At 35.6% G+C, this 24,278-nt stretch overlaps 1 protein-coding gene and 1 long non-coding RNA gene across 3 annotated transcripts in view; one reads left to right on the forward strand and one right to left on the reverse strand.

Moving 5' to 3' along the window:
* Positions 1-10,328: 10,328 nt before the first annotated feature.
* GNRHR (gonadotropin releasing hormone receptor) overlaps positions 10,329-24,278 on the forward strand; it is a 29,661-nt gene continuing 15,711 nt past the window's right edge. The window contains exons 1-2 of one of the 2 annotated variants that reach the window (XM_059924072.1): positions 10,329-10,850; positions 23,394-23,613. In XM_059924072.1, coding sequence (XP_059780055.1) covers positions 10,329-10,850; positions 23,394-23,613 — 742 coding nt within the window. The remainder of the gene's footprint in view (positions 10,851-23,393; positions 23,614-24,278) is intronic. The other variant, XM_059924073.1, reaches the window with a different exon arrangement.
* Positions 23,146-24,278, reverse strand: part of LOC132366479 (uncharacterized) — a 32,979-nt gene continuing 31,846 nt past the window's right edge. Inside the window, exon 3 of the long non-coding RNA XR_009503445.1 lies at positions 23,146-23,557. This is a non-coding gene — a long non-coding RNA (uncharacterized LOC132366479). The remainder of the gene's footprint in view (positions 23,558-24,278) is intronic.

Consider the following 24,278-nt stretch of genomic DNA (forward strand, 5'->3'; position numbering starts at 1 on the left):
TAGTTAAATTCATGAGTATGGATACAATAGCTCAGATAAAGTATATAAAATAAGAAGCAGCTAAGTAACAGAACTCAGGTACACATGCTTTTAAAGGGCTAACAGTAAGAGATAAGAAAGATCAGAAAGACAGAAAAGCATAAGAAATTGGTCTCACGGGGGTCCAGGGATCAGAAAAAAAGGGGATGGTTAATAGTGACACATGACATCAAGAAGTCAAGTAAGGTAAGTGCTGGAAAGTGTCTATCAAATTCAGCAATTGCTTATTGGTAAAGTTTGGAAAGGTGCATTGGTGGAAAAACCATTTAGAAGTAAGTTGAGTAAAAGATTTTTAGTTTGCTATAGTCTCATTTATGTTTGCTTTTATTGCCCTTGCCTGAGGAGACATATCCAAAAAAATATTGCTAAGATCAATGTCAAAGAGGTTACCGCCAATGTTTTCTTCTAGGAGTTTTATGGTTTCAGGTCTTACATTTAAGTCTTTAACCCATTTTGAGTTTATTTTTGTTTATAGTGTAAGAAAATGGTTCAGCTTCATTCTTTTGCATGTAGCTGTCCAGTTTCCGCAGAGCCATTTATTAAAGAGACAACTGTCTTTTCCCCATTGCATACTATTCTTGCCACATGAAAACATGCTCAACATCACTAATCATTAGAGAAATGCAAATCAAAACCACAATGAGATATCACCTCACACCTGTCATAATGGCAATTATGAAAAAGACAAGAAACAAGTGATGGAGAGAATGTGAAGACAAGGAAACCCTTGTGCACTGTTGGTGGGAATGTAAATTGGAGCAGCCATTATGGAAAACAGTATGGAGGTTCCTCAAAAAATAAAAAATAGAACTACCATATGACATGGAAGCAACATAAGTGTCCATCAGTAGGTGAATGGATAAAGAAGATGTGGTGTATACACACACACACACACACAAACACACACACCCACAAACACACACACACACTGGAATATTATTCAGCCATAAAAAAAGAATGAAATCTTGCCATTTGCAGCAACATGGATGGACCTGAAGGGTATTGTGCTAGGTGTAATAAGCCAGACAGAACAACAATTACCATATGATTTCACTTACATGTGGAATCTGAAAAACAAAACAGAAGCAGACTTATAGGAACAGAGAACAATCTGGTGGTTGCCAGAGGGGAGGGGGTGGGGGGACTGATGAAATAGGTGAAGGGGATTAAGAGATACAAAATTCCAACTATAAAATAAATAAGGTTGTAACATACACATAGGAAATGTAGTCAATAATATTGTAACAACTTTGTACGGTGACAGATGGTACCTGGACTTACTGTAGTGATCATTTCATAATGTATAAAAAATCAAATCACTATGTTATACACCTGAAACATAATATTGTATGTTAATCATAACTCAATTTTAAAATAAAAAAAGAAGTAAGTGGAGAATGGAATGAGAAACTGGAAACTTCAGTATAGACTACTACTTCAAGTCACTTAGCTATGAGAGAAAGATAATTAGGGCAATAGAGGAGGTCTTAAAATCCAGAAAGTTTGTCATTTTTCAGGCAGGCAAGACCAAAAACAAACAAACAAAAAAATGTATATTCCTGGAGATAAATGACAGTGGAGGAAATGAAGACATATTAGGAAAAAACAAATACACAAAACAATTATTGATAGAACAAGGTCCTTGAATCAAAGAACAGATGGGGGGATTAACCTTGGAAAGAACCAAATACATCCATTTGTCTGAAAAGGAGAGTAAATACAGATGGTAGGCTGATGTAGTTGAACTGGGAAATCAAAAGGGGCAAGGACAAGAAACGGAGAGATTGCTACCTGTTACTCTCTACTTATTCTATGAATTTAAAATGAAGTAAGACACTAGGTTCAGAGTGAGAAATTTAAAAATTATGAAATGAGCCTTGTATGTTGCTGGTGGGAGCATAACATGGTGAGCCTATACAAAAAGCAGCATGGCAATTTTTCAAAAAAATTAAAAATAGATTACCATATGATCCAGCATTTCCATTTCTAGGTATTTACCCAAAAGAATTAAAAGCAGGGACACAGATATTTTTACATCCATATTCATAGCAGCATTATTCATAATAGCCAAAAGATTGAAGCAACACAAATTTCCATTGACGGGTAAATGGATAAGCAAAATGTGATATACGCATAAAATTAAATATTATTCAGCCTTAAAAAGAAGGAAATTCTGAGACATGCTACAACATGGATGAACTTGAAGACATTATGCTAAGTGAAATAAGCCAGTCACAAAAGTACAAATACTGTACAACTCCACTCATATGAGGTACTTAAAGTAGTCAGATTCATAGAGACCAAAAGTAGAATGGTGTTTGCCAGGAGCTGGGGGAAGGGTACAATGGGGAGTAATTGTTCAATGGGTATAGAGTTTCAGTTTTGCAAGATGGAAAAATGTTCTGAAAATGGATGGTGGTGATGATCGCACAATATGAATGTATATAATGCCATTGAACTGCATACTTAAAATGGTTAAAATGGTAATTTTTATGTTATGTGCATTTTACACAATTAAAAAATAAATAGTGATTTTTTTAAAAATGAGAAAGGAATATGGCTAGGGACACATAACTACTGGGGAGAGGTGTTGGTTTGAGGATGTAAATTTGTAACATGGTTTTCTTTCACAGTGTATGGTTGGTCCAGATTACAGTAGGGAGGAAGGTAAGAAGCTAAGAATCTTGTTGAAAGAGTAGTGGTATGGATAAATTATGGAATATTGTCACATAAAGAAAGATGGAAAGTAAGAGGTAAGTTAATACACTAGGAGAAAACGGAGGAGTCAAAAATTAGCATTCTTAATGGTTGAGAGGTTGAAGGGCACAAGTAGAGTTAAAAAGTAGTGGAGTGAAAACGCTGCAATTGTAATGCTAGTAGTAGCATTTCAGAGGTGGAGCTGGTCCAGGTGATGACAAGGAGTGACATAGAAATGTTTAATAAATATGAAGATGATTAGAATCAAAGAAACCAAAAGACTATGCTTTCATCCAATGGGTGTTGAAGTTATCCAGGATGATAGGAAAGATTAGAGCAAAGGAAAATCCAGATGCCAAGGTGTCCCATCATTCTGGAAGAATGGGCTAAACACCAGTAAATGAAAACCATAAAGGAGTATAGAGGGTAGTTTAACCAAATTACACAATTCTGAGAACTGGAGCGATGTTTCCACAAGATTGGAAGAGCAGTAGCCCAGTGCTGGTGGTGAGTAAATATAAACTACTTCTTTTTTCAACATCTGAGTGAAAATAGGAGAGTTTGGGGAGATAATCAGAGAATTCCTCAGCATACTGATGATGCCATAAGCAACAATACCTTAAATATCTCTTTTGGGTAATAATTGAGTTGAAATTTTTCAGACATATTTCTTATTATTATATTGTTATATCCAAAGACATGTACTGATGTCTTTGATTTAAATAAATGATTATAGAATTCAAAAATGTTCTTGGGGACTTCCCTAGAGGTCCAGTGGTTGACTCCACACTTCCACTGCAAGAGGCACAGTTTCAATCCCTGATCAGGGAACTAAGATCCCATATGCTGCGTGGCACAGCAACAAAACAAAACAAAACAAAAGTGTTCTTGACTAGAATCATTTTAATATTGAAATATCTAGGGTTTTTTTCCTTCTGCTTCTCCTTGTCTTTACTACAGAAGAGAAAAATAAGCAGTATTCATCTTTATATTAATTGTATATTTCCTTTTTCTCTCTAGGGTGACTCTGGTGGACCTCTGGTTGGTACAGATTATATAGGCACTTGGTTCCTTGCTGGTATTATAAGCTGGGGAGATGAGTGTGCCCTTCCAAACAAACCTGGAGTCTACACTCGAGTGATATACTATAGAGACTGGATCATGTCCAAAACTGGTCTCTAGTGCATAAATGCTTTGTAGATTAAAGTTCAAAAATTATACCTTTATTAAATATGTTTGTAATTTCAAACCACATTTAACTTAGAATCACCTCTCTTTATGTACATTTAATGTCTCAAATTTAAACATATATAATTTTAGAATTATGAAAAATTGTTGTGTATTAGACTTTGACAAGGGTTTAGTGATAATGATGGACCAGGCCATATAATTCCCCTTTTACCCTTTCTAGACTGAAGGGAATCATATGAGTAAATGTGGATTACACTTTACTAAGGAGTTTTTCTCTATTGATTTGCAGATCCAGGTCCCTTGAGAAATCACAGACTAGGTGTTAGCAATAAACTACCTTCCGAGTGTATAAACAATCCCCTGCTGAATCACATGGACTCCACAAGATCCCAATATTGGTGGGTTTTTGGCTAGTGAGTTGCAATAATACTGACTATAAAAATTTTTCAGGAAAATCTGTCTACCTGTTTTCTTTCTAGTCTTTGTACCAACGCTAATCCCTTCTCTATTTATGGCTTCCTCACCTTGAGTGACGCACAATAGCATGATAATCGTTGATGGATCCCTTGACGTATGCTGATGACTGTTGATTTGTCCCTATTTCTCTTTCATGTGAAAGTGAGGCTAGAAGACAGTTCTCACATATACACATACAATAGTAAAATTATCCTCAGACACATGGGCTATATTTCATTATTAGGCTTAAATACACTATGTCAATAACACCATATTACGTGTCTCCAATCTCTTAAAATTCCTCAACAATACAAATTATCAAACAGAATAAATAATATGAAAATGTTGCTTCTACTTTACTTTCCTTTTGCCCATACAGAAAGACTCTAGATGATGGCATATATATCTATAAAATGCACTGTTATGCCTCATGCCAACTTGCCAAATAAGCAGATCAGTTGGCTTTTATCTGGAATACTATTTCATCAGGGTGCTTTCCGAGACTGCAGTCCACCAGTATCTCTATAGCAGTTTTCCCTTCTCTTTTCATCACTGACATTCCTACAGCTACCACTAATAGCCTTCATTATGATATAATTTTTTTCAAGGACCCAAAGAATAATTGCATTAATAATAGTAGCTAACATTCATAGACCACTTACTATGTGCCAGGCACACTTTACATGTATTATTACATTGAACTCTCACCACAACACTGTGAGGATTGTCCCCTTGTAAACTTAATCTTATAAATAAGGAAACTGAGGTAGGGAAAAGTCAAGATCAGAGAGTTTATAATTAGCTGAGCTGGGATTAAAAATCAGACAACTGAATTCCAGAGCCCACACTTAATAACAACTATGCTATGTTATGTGATATGGTTGTAACTAAGTATCTGCCTAGCATAGTATTCTAAAATGAAATATTTGTCATAAAATTTTGGGATGAGTTAATATAGTAGGTTTGTTATTTGATTGGTTTTAAAATATTTTGATATATCTTGAGTTATAAATTTATCAGAATTAATATTTCTATATTTTTATTGTCTAGAAATTAAGAATAAACAAAAAACTGTATGCATTTTGGCCAGAATTCTTTGGTTGTAAGTGACAGAAACTCAATTAACAGTAGCTTAAATGAAAAGAAGAAATATATTGACTCATCTAATTAAAAATATAAGGATCTACAAATGGCAGAGTTGAGGCTAGATCCAGGAGCTCAAACAATGTCTTGATCTCTAGCCACATCTTAACTTTCCTCTCCTCTGTCTTCATTCATGGCCAGATACTACCCACTAAGGTGGTAAAGACAGGCTTCTTGGCTCTAGACTTAGATTTTCCTTAGTGGTAGGCTAACAGTCCCTCAAAAATAGAGCCCTCCTACTCATTGCCTTGAGTAAAGAAAGAAGTCCTGAGATGCCTATGATTGGCCCAGGGAACCACTCGTGGTGGAGGAGATGGGGCCTTTTACTGATAGCCTCTCAGGTCAGGGAAGGGCTTTTCCAGAAAAAGAATGCTAGTAGACCAAAAAAAAAAGTTGTTTATTATCCAATGGAAAATGTACTATCTTCTGAATCGATATGTTATTCAAAATCATATTACTTCACAACAGAAATTCTATGTTTTCATGTGTTTATTGTCTTAATCAGATTTTCCATAAAACAATGTCACACTATGCATATTTTGATATCTTGGAAAAAAGCAAGATGGACTAATACTTTAAGGCATAGTACTCCTCTTTATCTAATTTCCTTGTGTATAGCAGGTATATAAAATTCCTGTGGGGGGGAAAAAAGTACAAAACACTTAATATTTGTGTTTTGAAAATAATTTGACATGAAAATAGCTACATTGTTAGCACATTTAAGAAGTATGCCAGTTCCAAATAGGGATGGTTTAAGTGAACTAATCTGCATGATAGTATACTATGTGATCATAGACTCTATTTCCCTCTCTACAAGAGAGACAAAACAATAGGTAATGTCAATGATAATGGTGCCTCCCCATCTGGCATCAGTGTCTTAACTACTGAGTCTCTTCAGATTCAGGCATTTCTTCTATAAATAGTACCTGGCAAGAGTTCATGATGAGAACTTTGAAATAATACTGAAAACTCAATACACTGAATATAAATAAATTATTACCAAGTTTATTAAATAGGTAAGTTCAATATTACACAGATAACACTACAAGTAAGTACTGTTTGTTGAAGTGCACTTTTTCTTTCTGGCCATATCTACACCGTATTACTCCATCCTTCAAGACACTGTGCATAGGTAAAGCCCAGACTTCTTAGTATGTAATATAGATTTTCCTGATCTGATGGCTGCTTCATCTTTTCCACTCCTGTTCTCAGATTCCGTTTTCCAGCCACATTGAATATCCTAACATTGTATTTGAGCATGTTCTTCCAGCTTCTGAGAATGGCCTCCCCATCCATCTACTTCATCCCCCAATCACCTTTTTGCCTTCGTCATAAGTTCTCTTTCTCTTTCTTTCTCCTTTCCTTCCTTCCTTCATTTCTTTTTCTTCCTTTCTTTCTTCCTTCCTTTTTTTCTTTCTTTCTCTTTTCTTCCTTTCTTTCTTTCTTTTGGAATCTTCCTTTACTTCCTTTTTCTTACTTTGATGGACTAATACATGTTGGAAGAAGTTTCAACCAAGCTGAATCTTGGAAAGAGAAAGGGAAAGAAATAGAAAGGAAAGATACAATGAAGCTTTTATGCGTCAGTTTTTCTTTCCCTAAATGTAGAAGGCAAGGGCAAATTATACCTCAGTGTAATCAGATTTTACCATGAACATTTTTTCCTTTATTCTTTAGGTTTCTGACCCACATATAATAGCTTTTCAGATTTATAAAATCTATCCAATGGTTACCTTGTTTTGTTTTGTCTCAAGCATATGGCCTTGATCAGATTAACTGGCATGATATATATGCAAAGTCTTTTGAGTTTTTCAGAATAATAAACTCTTATAATCAAGACTGTTTGATTTTAAGGAACCTACTATAGCTAATGCAGTAGGTACAAAATTTATGTTCACAAGTATCAGATGTGAAAAAAAAAATGCCTTTCTTCAATATGCTATATAAAGTCAAAATGGCTGCAAGTTCAACAAATATATTTTAATGTATTGAGAACTTCTAGATTAAAACACTATTATTTTTAATGTTATGAACATTTTCGTTTGTAATACAGTTTAAATTATTTGGAAGTTCTAGTGGGAATTTTAATTTTTCTTTATTCTATTTGACATCAATTCTTATTTACGGTTGATCTTTATTATTTGCAAATATATCTATTTGCTAAAATTTCTTTCAAACCCCAAAATCATATTCATAGTGATTTTGTGATTATTCCCAGGCATGTACATGCACAGAATAGGGAAATACTTGAGTTGCCCATGGTGCAATTTCCCAGCCAAGGATGAAAAAGGCAATGCTCTGCCTCCTTGTTTTAGCTCTTATATTCCAAGCTAGCATCCTTTTCATGGTATATTTAGTACCACGTTTTTCATGGTATATATAGTACCATGTTTGTGCTTTTTGTTGGTGATTTCACTGTTAAAATGGCCCCCCAAGCATAGTGCTGAAGTCCTGTCCAGTGTTCCTACGCACAAGAAGGCTGTGATGTGCCTTATGGAGAAAATGGATGTGTTATATGGGCCTTGTCAGGCAAAAGTTATAGTGCTGTGCCCATGGGTTCAATGTCAATGACTCAAAACCATGGTATACCCAGAAAAAGGAAGAGGAAATTTTCTGATCTGTACATGAGGCTGCTTCGGAGAGTGCTAAGGTGAAATCTATAGTTTGTGATGAAACCACAGAAAACCTGCACAAGTGGTGAAATTTGTGGATTCATGAGATGAGGGCTGATTTTTTAAAGTAGAGTGGACAGCACTGTTATGAGATTGAAAGCCAAAGAAACTTATGGTAACCGGTTTGCACATTATGAAAGGTGATATAGTGTGAAAAATGTCACACTTGCAGGTGAGGCAATTTCTGCAAATCAGGCATCGCATCTTGGGAAGAATTTTTTAATGAAGTATAGTTGATTTACAATATTATATTACAGAATTTTTAAAATATCTGCTCTGTGTTATACAGGAAAAGGGTTATGTGGAGGAGCAGGTGTTCAACACTGATGAGTTTGGGCTTGTTTTACAAAGACATTGGCAGATGAATCTGTATGATGCAAATGATGTTTTTGGTTTGGAGAAACCTAACCCTGTATCTTCACTAGCAGCAACGGTTCAGTATTCACTAACTCAGAATTCATGGCAACTCTGTAGAACAGAATTACCACAAATAATGAGTAGCATGAACTGTATACTTATGCTATACTTCTGCTTAAAAATGCATTGTTACATTTTGCTAAAAAACACATGCCTCTTGATTTCTGACTCATCTATTCCTCCCACTAATTTTTCTAAAGTAGTTTATTTCAGGACCAAAATAATCCATTTGAAAATATTTCTAGAACCTTCAGAAAGGCACTTAAGAAGCCATATTTCATGTCCTGCAGTATAATATTTCATCCAAGTCTAGAAGTAGTGAGAAAAACCAGTATGTCTGGGCATGTGGTGACAACCAAAGGGGAACCCAGGTAAGCAACTGGTCTAAGCTGCTCAAGACCAAGGAGCCAGCACAGCAGGAACTGAGGAGGCACATAAGGTAAATCCAGTACTCTTGTCTAATCTTCTATAGTACCAAATAGGTTCCTTCAGGGCCTGGATGATGCCGTATTCACGTTTTAATCACCTGCTAAGGCCAAGAGAGTATATATAGCAGGTATTTAGTAATTATTTATTAAATAAATGAATATAAGACAGAACAAACAAATAAATGAATCAACAAGAATGGACCATCTAAATTAAAATAGCCACCTTTATTCTTAACATTATTCCTTCTTTGGCTGCCACAGAAGCAAACTAGTTGATATAAGACAAATCAAGCTGGTGATTTAATCAATTCCAATCTAAGTCATACCAGTATTAGTAAACAACATCATCAAGTACTCATCATGAAAGTTAAAGCAACAACTCAGAGAAAGTTTCTAAGTGACCCTAATGTGAAACAATCAGATTGCATATAAAGGGATATAAACAAATATTCATAGTATATATAAACATACATAGATGTGGTTACAGCATTTATACAGTATTCTCTCCAATACCTAGTCACATTATGCAATATGTACAATAATGGCAGGTACAATATTTAGACAATTATGAAATCAAGGCAATAACAGAAAAAATAGTTAATGATTTTACTAACTTAAGCATGGATAATCTGACTGTTAAGACTGATTGATAAATTTGAATGCAGCCCAATTTATATCAGATCAAATTGATTCTGTTAAGGTATTAATTTGGTGTTTCGTGGAGGATGGTTTTAAATAAATCTATTTATCTAGTGTTTGAATGCTCAGCAGTGTGTGATTGAAAAGAAAACAAATGTTTTTGAGAAATATATTAATTTCTTAAAACAACAAATTTTAACTGGATCAAGTTCTTTTTTTAGTATTTTTCTTCTTTTTCATTTTGCATCTGTTGACATGTAATAGTTTTTAGAAAATCTCTTCATTAGAGTTATTTGAACAGTACCATAAGTGAATTTTAAATATAAAATTAAGTTTCAAACGTCCTTCTTCACTTAAGAAAAATGTTGTGGAAACCAGGCCATCTGCTGAGATACTACAGTTACATTTGGCCCTCAGAAAGTGTTTGCTCGCTTTAGCACTCTGTTGGATTATAAGCCCACAAAACAAGTTCACCTTGATCTTTCACTTTAAATATAAAGTATCTCAGGGACAAAATTTGACATAAATATAAACCCGTGACGTTTCTCTTCGAAGAAGGCTGAAATAAAACAGGACTTTGAGTGCAATTACAATGAAAACATCAGAAGTGCCCGAAACACAAGTTTTGAAGCTATATCAGCCGTGAAGGATGGCAAACAGTGCCTCTCCTGAGCAGAATCAAAATCACTGCTCAGCAATCAACAGCAGCATCCCGCTGACACAGGGCAACCTCCCCACACTGACCTTATCTGGAAAGATTCGAGTGACAGTTACTTTCTTCCTTTTTCTACTCTCCACAACTTTCAATGCTTCTTTCTTGTTGAAACTTCAGAAGTGGACTCAAAGGAAAGAGAAAGGGAAAAAACTCTCAAGAATGAAAGTGCTTTTAAAACATTTGACCTTAGCCAACCTGTTGGAGACTCTGATTGTCATGCCACTGGACGGAATGTGGAACATTACTGTGCAATGGTATGCTGGAGAACTCCTCTGCAAAGTCCTCAGCTATCTGAAGCTTTTCTCCATGTACGCCCCCGCCTTCGTGATGGTGGTGATCAGCCTGGACCGCTCCCTGGCCATCACGAGGCCCCTAGCTGTGAAAAGCAACAACAAGCTCGGACAGCTCCTGATTGGCTGGGCCTGGCTCCTCAGTAGCATCTTTGCTGGACCACAGGTAAACCAGTATCATAAACTTTTTAGGACATGGAGATCACAGATTTCCTATATAAATTTGAATGAAGGTCTTGTCAAAGGCAGTGTTGTATTATCTCTAAGAGCTTGGGTTCTAGAAGTCAGAGTGTGGAATTTAATCCTGGCTCTGCTCTGTTACTTTGGGCAAATGTCTTGACCCCTCTGGGTTTCAGTTCCTTCATTTATAAAATGGAGGTAATGCCTACTTTATGCACCTTTTGTGATGGTTAAATGAATAGTGTGTTAAAGTGTCTAGCATAATCTCCGGTACCTAGTGAATGCTCCCTGAAAATGTAGCTATTCTCAAATTTGACCTCATCCCTATTCTATTTTTCCATCTACTTTTCCTTTCACCCAGGTTGACATGGTAAATTGAGAGAATCTTTAGGAACAATGAAATTTGCATAGGTAGAAAGTACGTATAACTTGTTTTATTTGGGGCTTCTTGAGTCTTCTCTCATTGCAGGTTAGAGAGAACTATCCTTGATTAGTATGTTGTTCTGCAGTTTGCAGCTATGTGGCATTGAATAAAGAGGAAATGTGGGAAATCTCAGACTTTTGGAAATTTGAACATTTCCCTGAGGTTGACGTGAGCTTTTCTGGAGGTAGGCTAGATGTAACAGGCTGTTAGCAAAACTATAAGACTGTTGGTTCAGGCAAGGCCCTCTCCTATAGAAAGCAGATATCTCTCCAGACTGTCTTCATCAGAGGCAACCTGGTTGATTGACCTGCAGAATCTGCCTCTTCAACAGTCAGATCTCTGAAGAAAAGGACACATTCTTTAAAATGGCAAAGATCCTTTAATAACAGATGAACAAGTTGTCTCTATGCTTGTAAATGTACTCTATGGTGAACCCAGGGTACAAAGATGTGTCAAGAAGTAAAGTCAGAGTTTACTGTGATTCTCCAAAAACTTATCACTACAAATGGAAATTTATCTAGACATTCTAAACTGGCCAGGTGGCATAAAAACAAAAAACAAACAAACAAAAACTGTCACACAGGACTCACTAAATAGTGCAAGACATTAAAACCCTCTGGCAATTGTTTGGGCTGGATGGATCATTTTGATGAGGGGCTGCATAATTACTGAGTATTGTAGGGCATCAGGGATTGTGCTACGGAAAGGCAGAGAGGGAGAGGTGGTCTAACCTAGTTCTTCCCCTTTCCATCTCCTCCTTGCATCCCAGATTTGACTTACCAGTGTTTTGACCTGGCATCCTCCTAAGCTTCCACTCTGTTCCTCCTCTCAGGCCTCTTTTATAACAGGAAGCATGGCTCTTTCTTGCCAAGTGTTCACATCAGTGTTTCCTAGCTAGTTCCTCTTGTTAAGTGGCCACATCCTAAAAGATGTTTTGGTCAAGGTTGAAGGAAAAGGACTGAAGATACACTGTTAAGGTAGTTTTCCATCTAGCCTATGGGTCAGGTTCATGCCAGTAAGTCTTAGGCCACAGTGAAATTTTGAGGGTTCGTTGTTGTTGTTGTTGTTGTTTCTTTTCTCCTTTTCCATCTGTGTGGTATATTTTTAAACAGAATTTTATTTTTATTTTATTTTTTTTTAACATTTTTATTGGAGTATAATTGCTTTACAATGGTGTGTTAGTTTCTGCTTTATAACAAAGTGAATCAGTTATACATATATATATATATCCCCATATCTCTTCCCTCTTGCACCTCCCTCCCTCCCACCCTCCCTATCCCACCCCTCTAGGTGGTCACAAAGCACCAAGCTGATCTCCCTGTGCTATGTGGCTCCTTCCCACTAGCTATCTATTTTACATTTGGTAGTGTATATATGTCCATATATACTAGAGAAATGGAAATAACAAAAATAAACAAAATAAACAAATGGGACCTAATGAAACTTAAAAGCTTTTGCACAGCAAAGGAAACCATAAACAAGATGAAAAGACAACCCTCAGAATGGGAGAAAATATTTGCAAATGAAGCAACTGACAAAGGATTAATCTCCAAACTTTATGAGCAGCTCATGCAGCTCAATATCAATAAAACAAACAACCCAATCCAAAAAATGGGCAGAAGACCTAAATAGACATTTCTTCAAAGAAGATATACAGATTGCCAACAAACACATGAAAGAATGCTCACCATCACTAATCATTAGAGAAATGCAAATCAAAACTACAATGAGATATCACCTCACACCAGTCAGAATGGCCATCATCAAAAATCTACAAAAAATAAATGCTGGAGAGGGTGTGGAGAAAAGGGAACCCTCTTGCACTGTTGGTGGGAATGTAACCTGATACAGCCACTATGGAGAACAGTATGGAGGTTCCTTAAAAAACTAAAAATAGAACTACCATATGACCCAGCAATCCCACTACTGAGCATATACCCTGAGAAAGCCATAATTCAAAAAAAGTCATGTACCACAATGTTCATTGCAGCTCTATTTACAATAGCCAGGACACATAAGCAGAATTTTATTTTTAAAATAAAAGTTATTTATAAGATGATACCTTAACAACACTCCTGCAATATAGCCATTATTTTATTGTATAGTTCTAGTTATCTGTACTTTATTAATAAAATTGACAAGGTGGCTGCGGCAGAATGCTGATGTCACAGGGAACATACATAGCTATTCCCTGAAATTTTCCCTTTTAATTCCAACTGTGGCCCTTTTCCATGTGCCTTCACTTTAGCTGTTTGCCTTAAAATCTACAGTCTTGCTCTCCAGGGTAGTAAATAAAATGCAACACTTGACATTTTTTTATGTTTAAAAAAATAGTATTTTATTTATAATAAAATCTGAATATTTGTAACCCTTAAATTTTTTTTTCTTTCTTTCTAGTGCATTTTCTTGCACTAGAAAGCTAGATATCTAAATTCTCCCACCAATTCCTCACTTAACATTTTTTGTATATCAGTGTGTGTTTTATTGAAGAAGAAATGGGAAAAACCAAAATGCTTTCATTTCCCTGGAAAAAAGCATATTACAATTATTCTCACAGTGACTGCATATACAAGAATTAGTTTAGCAAATATGTCACTTAAAATGAGGTTGCTTAGCAAAGGCTTATGCTCTGAAATGTTCCATTTTACTTCTTTAAAGTAGGAGTGCTGTGTATTGTCCAGTTTTCTTAGAAAAGATAAACACAAGTTAGGCTCCTAACACTGAGCCGGGTACTGATGAAACAAAGAAACAGCCCTCAAAGAAAGTATCATTCAGTTGTAGAGACAAAACTTACATAAAATGAATATAACTATGTACCAAAAAGTTTTTAAACGTATTAGAAGTGTAAGAAGAGAGAGAGAGAGATGAACAAGAGTTGAAATGGTGAAGGAAGGTTTTAGGGTAAAAGAAGGATGAGCTGAGTTTTTAAAGATGAATGATTTTTGGATGGAAAAAGTAAGCCAAGGATCACATATATTTCTCAGCAAAGGTTGAAAAGTGATTAATTTTCATAGGAGACTTGCTTGGCTGAAGTGAAAGACTGAGAGTTGAGAGTAGCAGGAAATTAGATTTGGTGGTTGCTGTCTTTCCTTTGACCTCATGGCACATTATTTCTTTGCCAGAAAACATTATGATTATGTATTTGTTTGTCTTTGCCATTATGGTATTTGCTCTTACAACAGTGAAGACTGTTATGATCAACTTAATATTCACAGTACACAATGAGATACCCAACAAAAATAGAAATTTTAAATGTTAGGATACTCCCGTTTCTCTCCAGATCAAGTAGACCTTTCACCTTTTACAAAAAAAAAAAAAAAGAAAGAAAGAAAAAAAAAAATTTGGCTAAATGAATCAATCATTGGGGGTGGAATGGTTGTATATAACAGAAGACACCAATATCCAGGGGAAATTCTGAAAATAATGCGGAAGCCATATAGCCTTCATGAGTCCTGTGCAAGGAGTAAAATATTTCTTTTGGGTTTTTTTTCTTATTTCCAGTTTTATTGAGAAATAATTGATATACATCACTGTATAAGTTTAAGGGATACAGCATGATAGTTTGATTTATGTATATTGTGAAATGATTACCACAATAGGTTCCGCTAACATTCATCATCTCATATTGATACAGTAAAAAGAAAAGAAAAAAAATTTTTTTCTCCTTGGGATGAGAATGCATAGGATTTACTCTCAACAGCTTTTCTATACATCATACATCAGTGTTAACTGTAGCCATCATGTTGTACATTATTAAAATGATTTTTAACAAAAATGTTTTGAGAAAATTACATAAACCAAATAGAGTGGAGAGAGGCAAAGAAGCCTTTTCAGGTCATTTGATGATGAGGTGATTAGGCTGGAGGCTAGGATGGTGTTAGAGGAGGTTGATAGTATTTATGAGGGACGTTTCAACCAAAAAAACAAAGCTTGGCAACAAATTGGATTTAGGGGGGTTAGTAATAGACCAAAGTAAAATAAAGTTCCAATATTTTTAGCCGAGGAGTTTTAAAACCATTGGAATAGACAGGTAGGTTGGGAACAGAAGGGTTTGTTTGTTTGTCTGCCTGTCCATTTGTTTGAAGGGGGAGAGAAGGCAGGCTAGTAAAAGAGCTATTTGGAAAGCATTTGGTAATTTGGGATATTGATGCAGATGGAAGTCTAGACAGAAGTCTAAATAAGTCAATTTGTGATAATGACAAACACAAACCCACAATTTCACTTTCTTTTAAAGGACTCTCCCAGAGACTATAAATAAAATATTGATGTATTAATTCAATTATTTTCATCTATCACAGCAATAACAGAAAATGCAAAATACTGATCTGTCTTGATGTAATGAAAAGAAAATCTGAAATTAATTTCGAATTGTTTAGGAATTTCATGTAATAGCCTGAGCTCAAATACATTACTCTACCTGAGAGATTTGTGTAAATGTGGGCCACAGAAAATGGTAGTACTCTTTCATTTTGTAAAACAAATGACCCATTTTTGATTTCAGCAACACTTTAAATTTATAAAGCACTTTGCTGAAGTTTCCTGAAAAACCACACAGTCATAATCTTATTTGGTATTTACACTGACTCTGTGAGGTACATAAAAGCTGTGTTATTGTCCCCATTTCACATATAAGAGAACAAAGAGAACCTTTGAAAGCAATGTCCTTCAAACTTTTTTGACAGTAACAGAAAGATATACATACTACATAAAGACTTTGTCTCTCTCACACACTTATAACTGAGAAAAGTTTTCATAAAATAAATATTCTACTCTGTTCCATTTCATTTTTTAATGTTGATTACAACCAACTGATGGGTACAACCCGCAGTTTGAAAAGCACTGGTTTAAAGGGATTCATTGTTTGCCCAATGCCACTTGGCCTGTTGGACTCCTGTCTTTTTACTAAGTCCAGTTTATCTTTTTTATTATAGTTCTCTGCTATCTCTCTGAATAAAAGAGGTTTCAACCCTGTGACTAATGTTATGTGTATTTGATGGGGAAGATAAGAGGTAGGGAGGGCTTTTTATTTCCAGACCTTGTGATACACAGTGAGTACACATCACACTTCACCACGCTCCACGGAGAAGCCCATTGACAAAGGCGTATCCTGTCATGGCTAATTTACATTGAAAGGATGACTTTTATCTTCATCTTTTGGTGCATATATATTCTATCACTTGAGTAATTCATACCTAAGTTGAAAAAAGAAATAAACTAACGAGCTAGTTGTCACATTGCCGGGAATCTAAGAATTTATGACATTTTGCTAGAGTAGAGCTCAGAATGACCAAATTTCAAACTGACCACCTGGCTTTTCCACCTTCCTAATAACCTCAGAGTTCTGTGACGATTTGGGGATATATTTTCAGAAGTTTTAGCATAGTGTGGCCAAAATGTCATACTTTTTGCTAGTAATGGAATTTTCTTTTAAAACGGAATTCTATGTGGAGCTTCAGTAAATGAAACAGATATAAGTGGACTTGCTCTGGTCAAATAGGGATAAAGGAGCCCCAGTCCTCTGCTTGGTCATAGTCTCTGAAGACCTCAGATCCCATTGCAAGTCTGAAAGGCAATGGGATAGTCAAAATAGCATGGATACTGGATTTAAACAAAGCTGGTTTCAGATCTCAATGCTATCTCTTACCAGCTATCTGAGTAAATTAGTTAACTAAGTTTAAAAGGATAACTGTAAAGAATTACAATTCTTTTGTAATTTTCAATTGTAACGAGTAAGATATATAAAATCATCCAGTACAAGACTTTACACTAACACTCAATGTTCATTCCTTCCTCTTTTCCTGTCTTCATTACTTCCTTCATAACAGAATTTTTGAAGTCAGGAGAAAAAAATAATAGGGAAATATGAGTATGAAAGTTAAATAATTATTTAAGAAACAGCAAAGAAAATTGCTTATATAAAGATTACTTCATATTTCTCAAATTATGACATTTATTCTGACTGATAAGTAAATTTGGCCAATGTACTCTCTAGTCACCAAGCTGTCCTACTCAAATGTAAGTGTAATACAATGTAAGTGTTATGTAAATAGTTGCTGGAGCTTGGCAAATTCAAGTTTTGCTTTTTGGAACTTTCTGAAATTTTTTTTCCAAATATTTTTCCATCTGCAGTTGGTTGAATCTGCAGATGTGGAACCCACAGATTTGGAGGGTCTGTTGTATATGAGCAATTCTTTATTCTTTGGTGTGAAGACATGTGGTCTGAATAAATGTGGAGGCTTTCCTGTTACACACAGAATTTACAGGGCTAGAATGCACTTCTGAACTTGACAAGCAGTTTAAATTCAATAAATACTCGTTACACGTGTACAATATGCCCAAAACAGTACTGGAACATAGTAATAGCATGCTAGTAGCAAAAATAAAAATAATGATGATGATTTTGATAAATAATAGTTATTCAGTATATAAATATGTGCCAGGAATTGTGCTAAATGCTTCTGTGGGGGTTTTTTAATATTTATTTATTTATTTATTTAGCTGCGCCAGGTCTTAGTTGAGGCACGAGGGATCTTCTTTGCCGCCTGTGGGATCTTTAGTTGCAGCATGCGGGATGAGGGATCTTTTAGTTGCAGCATGAGGAATCTAGTTCGAATGTGGCCTCCCTGCATTGGGAGTGCAGAGTCTTAACCACTGGACCACCAGGACAGTCCCTCTTCTGTATTGTGTTTTTGTTTTGTCTTGTTTTTTTCAACCATGCTGCACGGATTGAGGGGTCTCAGCTCCCCGAGCAGGGATTGAACCCAGGCCGCAGCAGTGAAAGCCCAGAATCCTAACCACTAGGCCACCAGGGAACTCCCTTCTGTGTTCATTACTTCATGTAAGGCTCCCAATAACTGTATAAATTAGATACAATTATTATTTTTATTTTATTCATGAATAACCTAAGATCATGAATGCTATGTAACATGCCCAAGATTACCATCTAGTAAGTGGAGGTATCAGTACATCCAGTTAACTCCATACCCAGAGTTTTTAATGACTACAATATATCACACTATACAATATTGTCTATTTTCTTTCTTCCTGTAGGAGGCTGAAGAAGAAAAAGACAGGAAAATCTTAAGGTGAGAATAGATAGTTAAGAGATATCAGAGGGACGGACTTCCCTGGTGGCGCAGTGGTTAAGAATCTGCCTGTCGATGCAGGGGACAAGGTTCGATCCCTGGTCCAGGAAGATCCTACATGCCGCAGAGCAACTAAGCCCATGCGCCACAACTACTGAAGCCAGTGCACCTAGAGCCCATGCTCTGCAACAAGAGAAGCCACCGCAATGAGAAGCCCGCGCACCACAACAAAGAGAGTAGCCCCCGCTTGCCACAGCTAGAGAAAAGCCTGTGCACAGCAACGAAAACCCAAAGCAGACAAAAATTAATTAATTAATTAATTATTTTAAAAAGACTCTTACAAATTATAAAAAAAAGAAGAGAGAGAGAGATATCAGAGGGACTTCCCTGGCAGTCCAGTAGTTAAGACTCTGTGCTCCCAATGCAGGGGGTACAGGTTCAATCCCTGGTCAGGGAACTAAGATCTCGCATGCCCCATGGCACGGCCAAAAAACACAGACACACACACACACACACACATATATATATCATATATATATGATATATATTTATAAGTTGTGTGCCTCTAAATTTTTATTTTAATAATGATTATAATTTACATAGTGTTGTGTGCCAGGCACTACTCTAAGTGCAAGTATTCACTTGTTAATTGTCATGACAGCTCCTAGAAGCAGATACTATTAATATATCCCTTTTATAGATGAGAGGAACCTGAAGCACATCATCTAAAGTTAATCACCTTTGGAAAAGATTAGGTCATGTTGTCACTAGAGTGGGTAAGGTGAAGGTTAAAAATAATATGCTATGAGGAATAGCATCTGCAAGGACTGTAAATATGGAAAACAGATTGCTATTGTTGAGGGCAAAGTAAAGCAAACACTGATGAGAACTGGGGCCAGGCATGAGAGTAAAGAAACATAAAGAAATTTTAAAAATATGATCCAAGGACAAAAGAACCACAGGAAGTAAAGTGGATCCTTATATTAATCATGCAAATGAATATGGCCTTGGAGCTGAAAATGAACAGAACCAAGCCTAAAACAAATTAATTTATGGGCAAGTAAGATTCTGAATTTTCATAACACTATACCTCTCCTTTGGAACTTATCACTGTCTATCTTGTATTACAGGTGTCACATACATGCTATATCTCCCCTACCAAAAATTTAATTCCCTGATGGCAGGACATATGTAGTTCATCTTTTACAACAGAGTGTGCCTAGTATAGTTTTTTGACCAATGAGTTGCTTTAAAAACTAGCATTTGTTACATAAATAAAGATGACAACCAAATTCAAATCATAGTACTATAAAGTCAATTTTATTGAAAGTTTCATCGTTATAACTTAAAAACATAAAATATTAAAGTGAAAATGTGACCCAGTGCAGAGCAGAAAATCAAATTCAGGTCATCTGGTTCCAAGGCTGATTGGGGAGGTAGAGAGAAAAATATTTTTAAGAAATACAGGACTCTCGGATTCTATGCGAAGGAACCCTTCTAAGGATTTCAACTCACAACACCTGTTGAGTCAAATTCAAACTGAATTTTAAATAAGGTCAGTTTGCAAAGAAGTATGGAAAAACTGAAAGGGTCACTTTGTAATGTGGGAAAAGTTGGTCTGGATCATAAAATAGAATTAGCTGAATGTATGTTTTTTCGACTTTATGATAGATAATATGATCATTGGCGCCCTCTAGTGGATTTATTTCAAAATTCTTTTTTGCCCTTGACGCTGAAAAGATCTGAAACTGAAAATCAACATTTTAATTACAAATAAAAGAAATAGGTTTATATTTTGTATTATACTTACTTACATTTTATTACATTTGTATATATTTTATTATAATTATATTTTACATTTAGTAAAATTTTTCTACTCTACAAGCAAAGAGGAAAAACAGTATTTTTTTTAAGGCATAATCTACTCCTACTCCACCCCTCCCAAAAAGGAAAGAAATTCTGGGCCTATTAAGTTAATTAAATGTAATTTAAATTTACTAATTTAATCAACAACTAAAGAAAATGTATACTCTGCCTCATTTGCTTAAAATAAAAGAAAAAATCCTGTAACATTTTTGCTTGAATTAACTTGCTATCAGTTTTAAAGTGCTTGGGCACTCTTTTCATTTTAATAATTTTTCACGGTAAAATGAAGTTTTTCTATAGAAAATCTTGGAAATGCTGAAGTAAGAAATGTGCTTGACGGATGGGGAAAGGATGAATAAATGTCCACTAGAACTTGTTTTTGAAAACCACTTGCAACGTTTCCTTAATAGTTAACTCAACTTGTTCTTTTTTTAACATAAGTTCACACTTAGAGAAAGGTTGCAAGAATCATACAAAGATTTCTAGGATACCTTTCCCTTGGATTCCCCAAATATTAACATTTTACTACATTTGCTTATTTGCCTTATTCTCTCTCTTGTATACATTTTTTTCTGGATTGTTTAAAAGTAAGTTCAGACATGATGTCCCTTTCAATACTTCATTGTGTTTTTTCTAGCACATAACCACAATACAAATTATCAAAATCAGGAAATTATCACTAACACAGTGCTATTTTTTATCTATATACCTTATCCATATCTCACTCGCTGTCTCAATAATATCCCTTTTAGCAAAAGAAAATCCAAGACTATGCGAGGGATTCAGTTCCCATGTCTTTTTAGTCTCCTTTAAACTGGAACCATTCCTTGGTCTTCCTTTGAATTTCATGATGCTGACATTTTTGAAGAGTGCAGGCCAATTATTTTGTAGAATGCCCCTCAATTTGAGTTTGTCTGATGTTTGCTCGTGGGTAGATTCAGGTTATGCACTTGTCGACTGAAGAAAAATGTACAACCTAAAAGTTGAGAATTATGTTTTATTCAGTAGATTTTCTGAGGACGTAAGCCCGGAAGACAGCCTCTCAGATAACTATGAGGGACTGTTCCCAAGAAGCAAGGGAGGAGCCAGGATGTATAGGTTTTTTTGCAACAAAAACGAGGTAGTCGGAACATCAAAAGATTATTGTTAATTAAAGAAAAATGATACATCTCAAGTTAATGAACTTAGCGCTTTTCTAAGTATGGGAAGGTACAAGAGTCCAGACTTACTGAAATCATCCCTTTGAAAAGCACCTTAACTATCTAGAGCCAGTATCCTGCCTTTTTCCATCCTGAATCCCCTCAGTGTGCACAGTCGGGGGTGGCTGCAGTGGCTATGGCTTGATGGCCACAACATCCTTTGTTTACTGATATGGTAGGTGACATTCTTCATCCACACACTTTTAGCAAAAAATACCTAAGAGGTGACACTTTCTTCACAGCACATTCTAGAAGGTAGCAGAAGCTGTCGATTGGTCCCATTATTGGCAATGTTAATTATTTGGTTATTTCTCGACTAGTAAAGTTATTTTATAATAACGTTATAATGACATGTATCCTGCAGGTAGATACTTTGAGATGATATAAATAAACTACTCTCCTCAAACTTACACCCATATTTTTACCATCCATTGGTGATTCTTGCCTGAATCAATTATTATAGTGATTACAAAATGGTACTCACTACTTCCACTATACCTTTTACATTTATTAATTGACTTTCTACAGTAAAGATCTTTTTCCTCTCCCCATTTTTTTGTCATTGTTGATTTGTAATTTATATCAGCATGGAGTCATGGTTTCTTTCTTTATTCAATAGTTTATCATTCTTTTCTATCAGTGTTTGTTTTCATGCTTAAACTATCCCAGATCCAGCCAACTGAAGCTCTTTCTAGCTGGTGCCTGAACATTTTTCACATGCTGCATCATTCTCTGGGCATTTCCTGACTTTTCAGCAAAAGAGCTGTTCCAAGGACATATTGTACTTTGCTTTCCCCAGCCTTGGGATCACCCATTTCTCCAGTTAGGTCTGGTTCCTTTTGGTAGAGAATGATACTTAGAAAACAAGATCTGGGTGCTGTAGTGCTGGGTGTGCTCATTGCTACTCGGATGTCATTATTCCTAGGCTCTCTCCACAGGCAGAGCTGGAATAAATGTATTTATGTGTACACATGCACACACACACAGACAAATTACCCTTACTCTTTTTTTACAATTGTACAGCACCCCATTGTGTGGCCAACTGTAGTTTATTCAGTTACTATTCAATGATTTGTTATTTAGATTATTTTCAATGTTTTTCAATTATAAGCAATGCATCAATGGATAATCTTGTGCATATGTATTTTCATATAATGGAAGTAGGGGTGTATCTTCAGGGTAAATTCCTGAACGTCAGATTGCTGAGTCAAAGGTAAATGCATATGTAGTTATGCTAGTTATTGCCAAATTCCCCTCCTTAATGGTTGTACCAATTTGCATGCCCATTAGCAATGTATGAGAGTCCCTGTTTCCCTACAGCCTTGCCATGAAAGTGTGCTATTTTTTTTTAATTTTGCCAATCTTGATAGTAGAAGATGGCATATCATTGTAGCCTTAATTGGTTGGCACTGCTCTCATAAGTGAGATTGAACGTCTTTTCATATGCTTAAGGGCCACTGTTATATCTTTTCTGTGAACTGTCTGTTCATGTTTTATGACCATTTTAATGATATTTTGTGTCTCAAAAATAAAATTTAAATTTGTATTTTGGGGGTATATTCTAAATACCAGACACAGTTTTATGTGCTGAGGATATAACAATAAAATCACTTGCAAAATCACTTGCAAAAAGTTTACTCAGCATAATAGCATCTGAAATTGAAATACAAACAAGGTTTAAATCTTTGGTTGATGATTGTGCTGCAAGGTTGAAATAACTGCAAAAGAAATCCAAAATCCTACAGATCCATTCACATTACCCAAACATATTTTAAGTAAAATCCATTTATAACTTTTTATAGAAATGCCAAAAGAATATCAAGATGCTTAGCAGTTGCTTTGGGCACCAACATGTTAGAAGGTTAGCAGAATACAGAAGAGAAAACTTTCAAGAAAACTTGCAAATACTGTTTGAAAATAAGCAACATCACTTTTTAAAAATTTTTCTCACACAGTTATACATCTTCAGGATGATCCATTTAGCAGATGACTCTGGACAGACAGAAGGTTTCTCTCAATGTGTAACACACTGCAGTTTTCCACAATGGTGGCATCAAGCCTTTTATAACTTCTTCACCTTCACCTGCCTCTTCATCATCCCTCTTCTCATCATGTTGATCTGCAATGCAAAAATTATCTTCACCCTGACAAGCGTCCTTCATCAGGATCCCCACAGTACGTATTCCTTAGATTTGGTGTTAATTGGGGGTAGACAGCTTTTAACAGCAGTACTCAAAGTACAGAAGCAGAGTGGCACTTACTATGCGTTAGATACTGTTCTAAGCAGTTTATGTATATTAATTAACTCTTTTAATATTCAGAATCAACCCATGAGGCAATACTTTTATTATCCCCAATTTAGAGACGAGGTAATTTAATACTCCCAATATTATAAATTTACAGCATGAAATTAAAAATGAAAGGACAGTTACTCCAATTACCCGATAGAAGCATTGGCAACTTGTTCCTGCTGGTCCATCACAAAGCTCTATCAAACACCTAATGTCTAGAATACCAAAGTACAACTCGTTAAATGGTAGCCAATAGACTTGTTAAAGTTAAGCATTTCTGTATCACATTCAAATCTCCTGTACCCACAAAATGTATCCACACACTATGCACATTTGTGTGTTGTGTGTGTGTTGAGTATGCGAACGTGAACGTGTAATTGACTATTTCATCTTTAACTTCACAGATGCAGTTGTGCCTTTTTGCTTTAAGAATCTGGTGCATTCTCAAATACTAAAATTTATGAATTTCTTAAATTTTATATTGTAGTATAGTTGATTAACAATGCTGTGTTAGTTTCAGATGTACAGCAAAGTGATTCAGTTATACAG

Source organism: Balaenoptera ricei, chromosome 5 (genome assembly GCF_028023285.1).
Source record: "Balaenoptera ricei isolate mBalRic1 chromosome 5, mBalRic1.hap2, whole genome shotgun sequence".
In the NCBI taxonomy this organism is placed as follows: domain Eukaryota; kingdom Metazoa; phylum Chordata; class Mammalia; order Artiodactyla; family Balaenopteridae; genus Balaenoptera; species Balaenoptera ricei.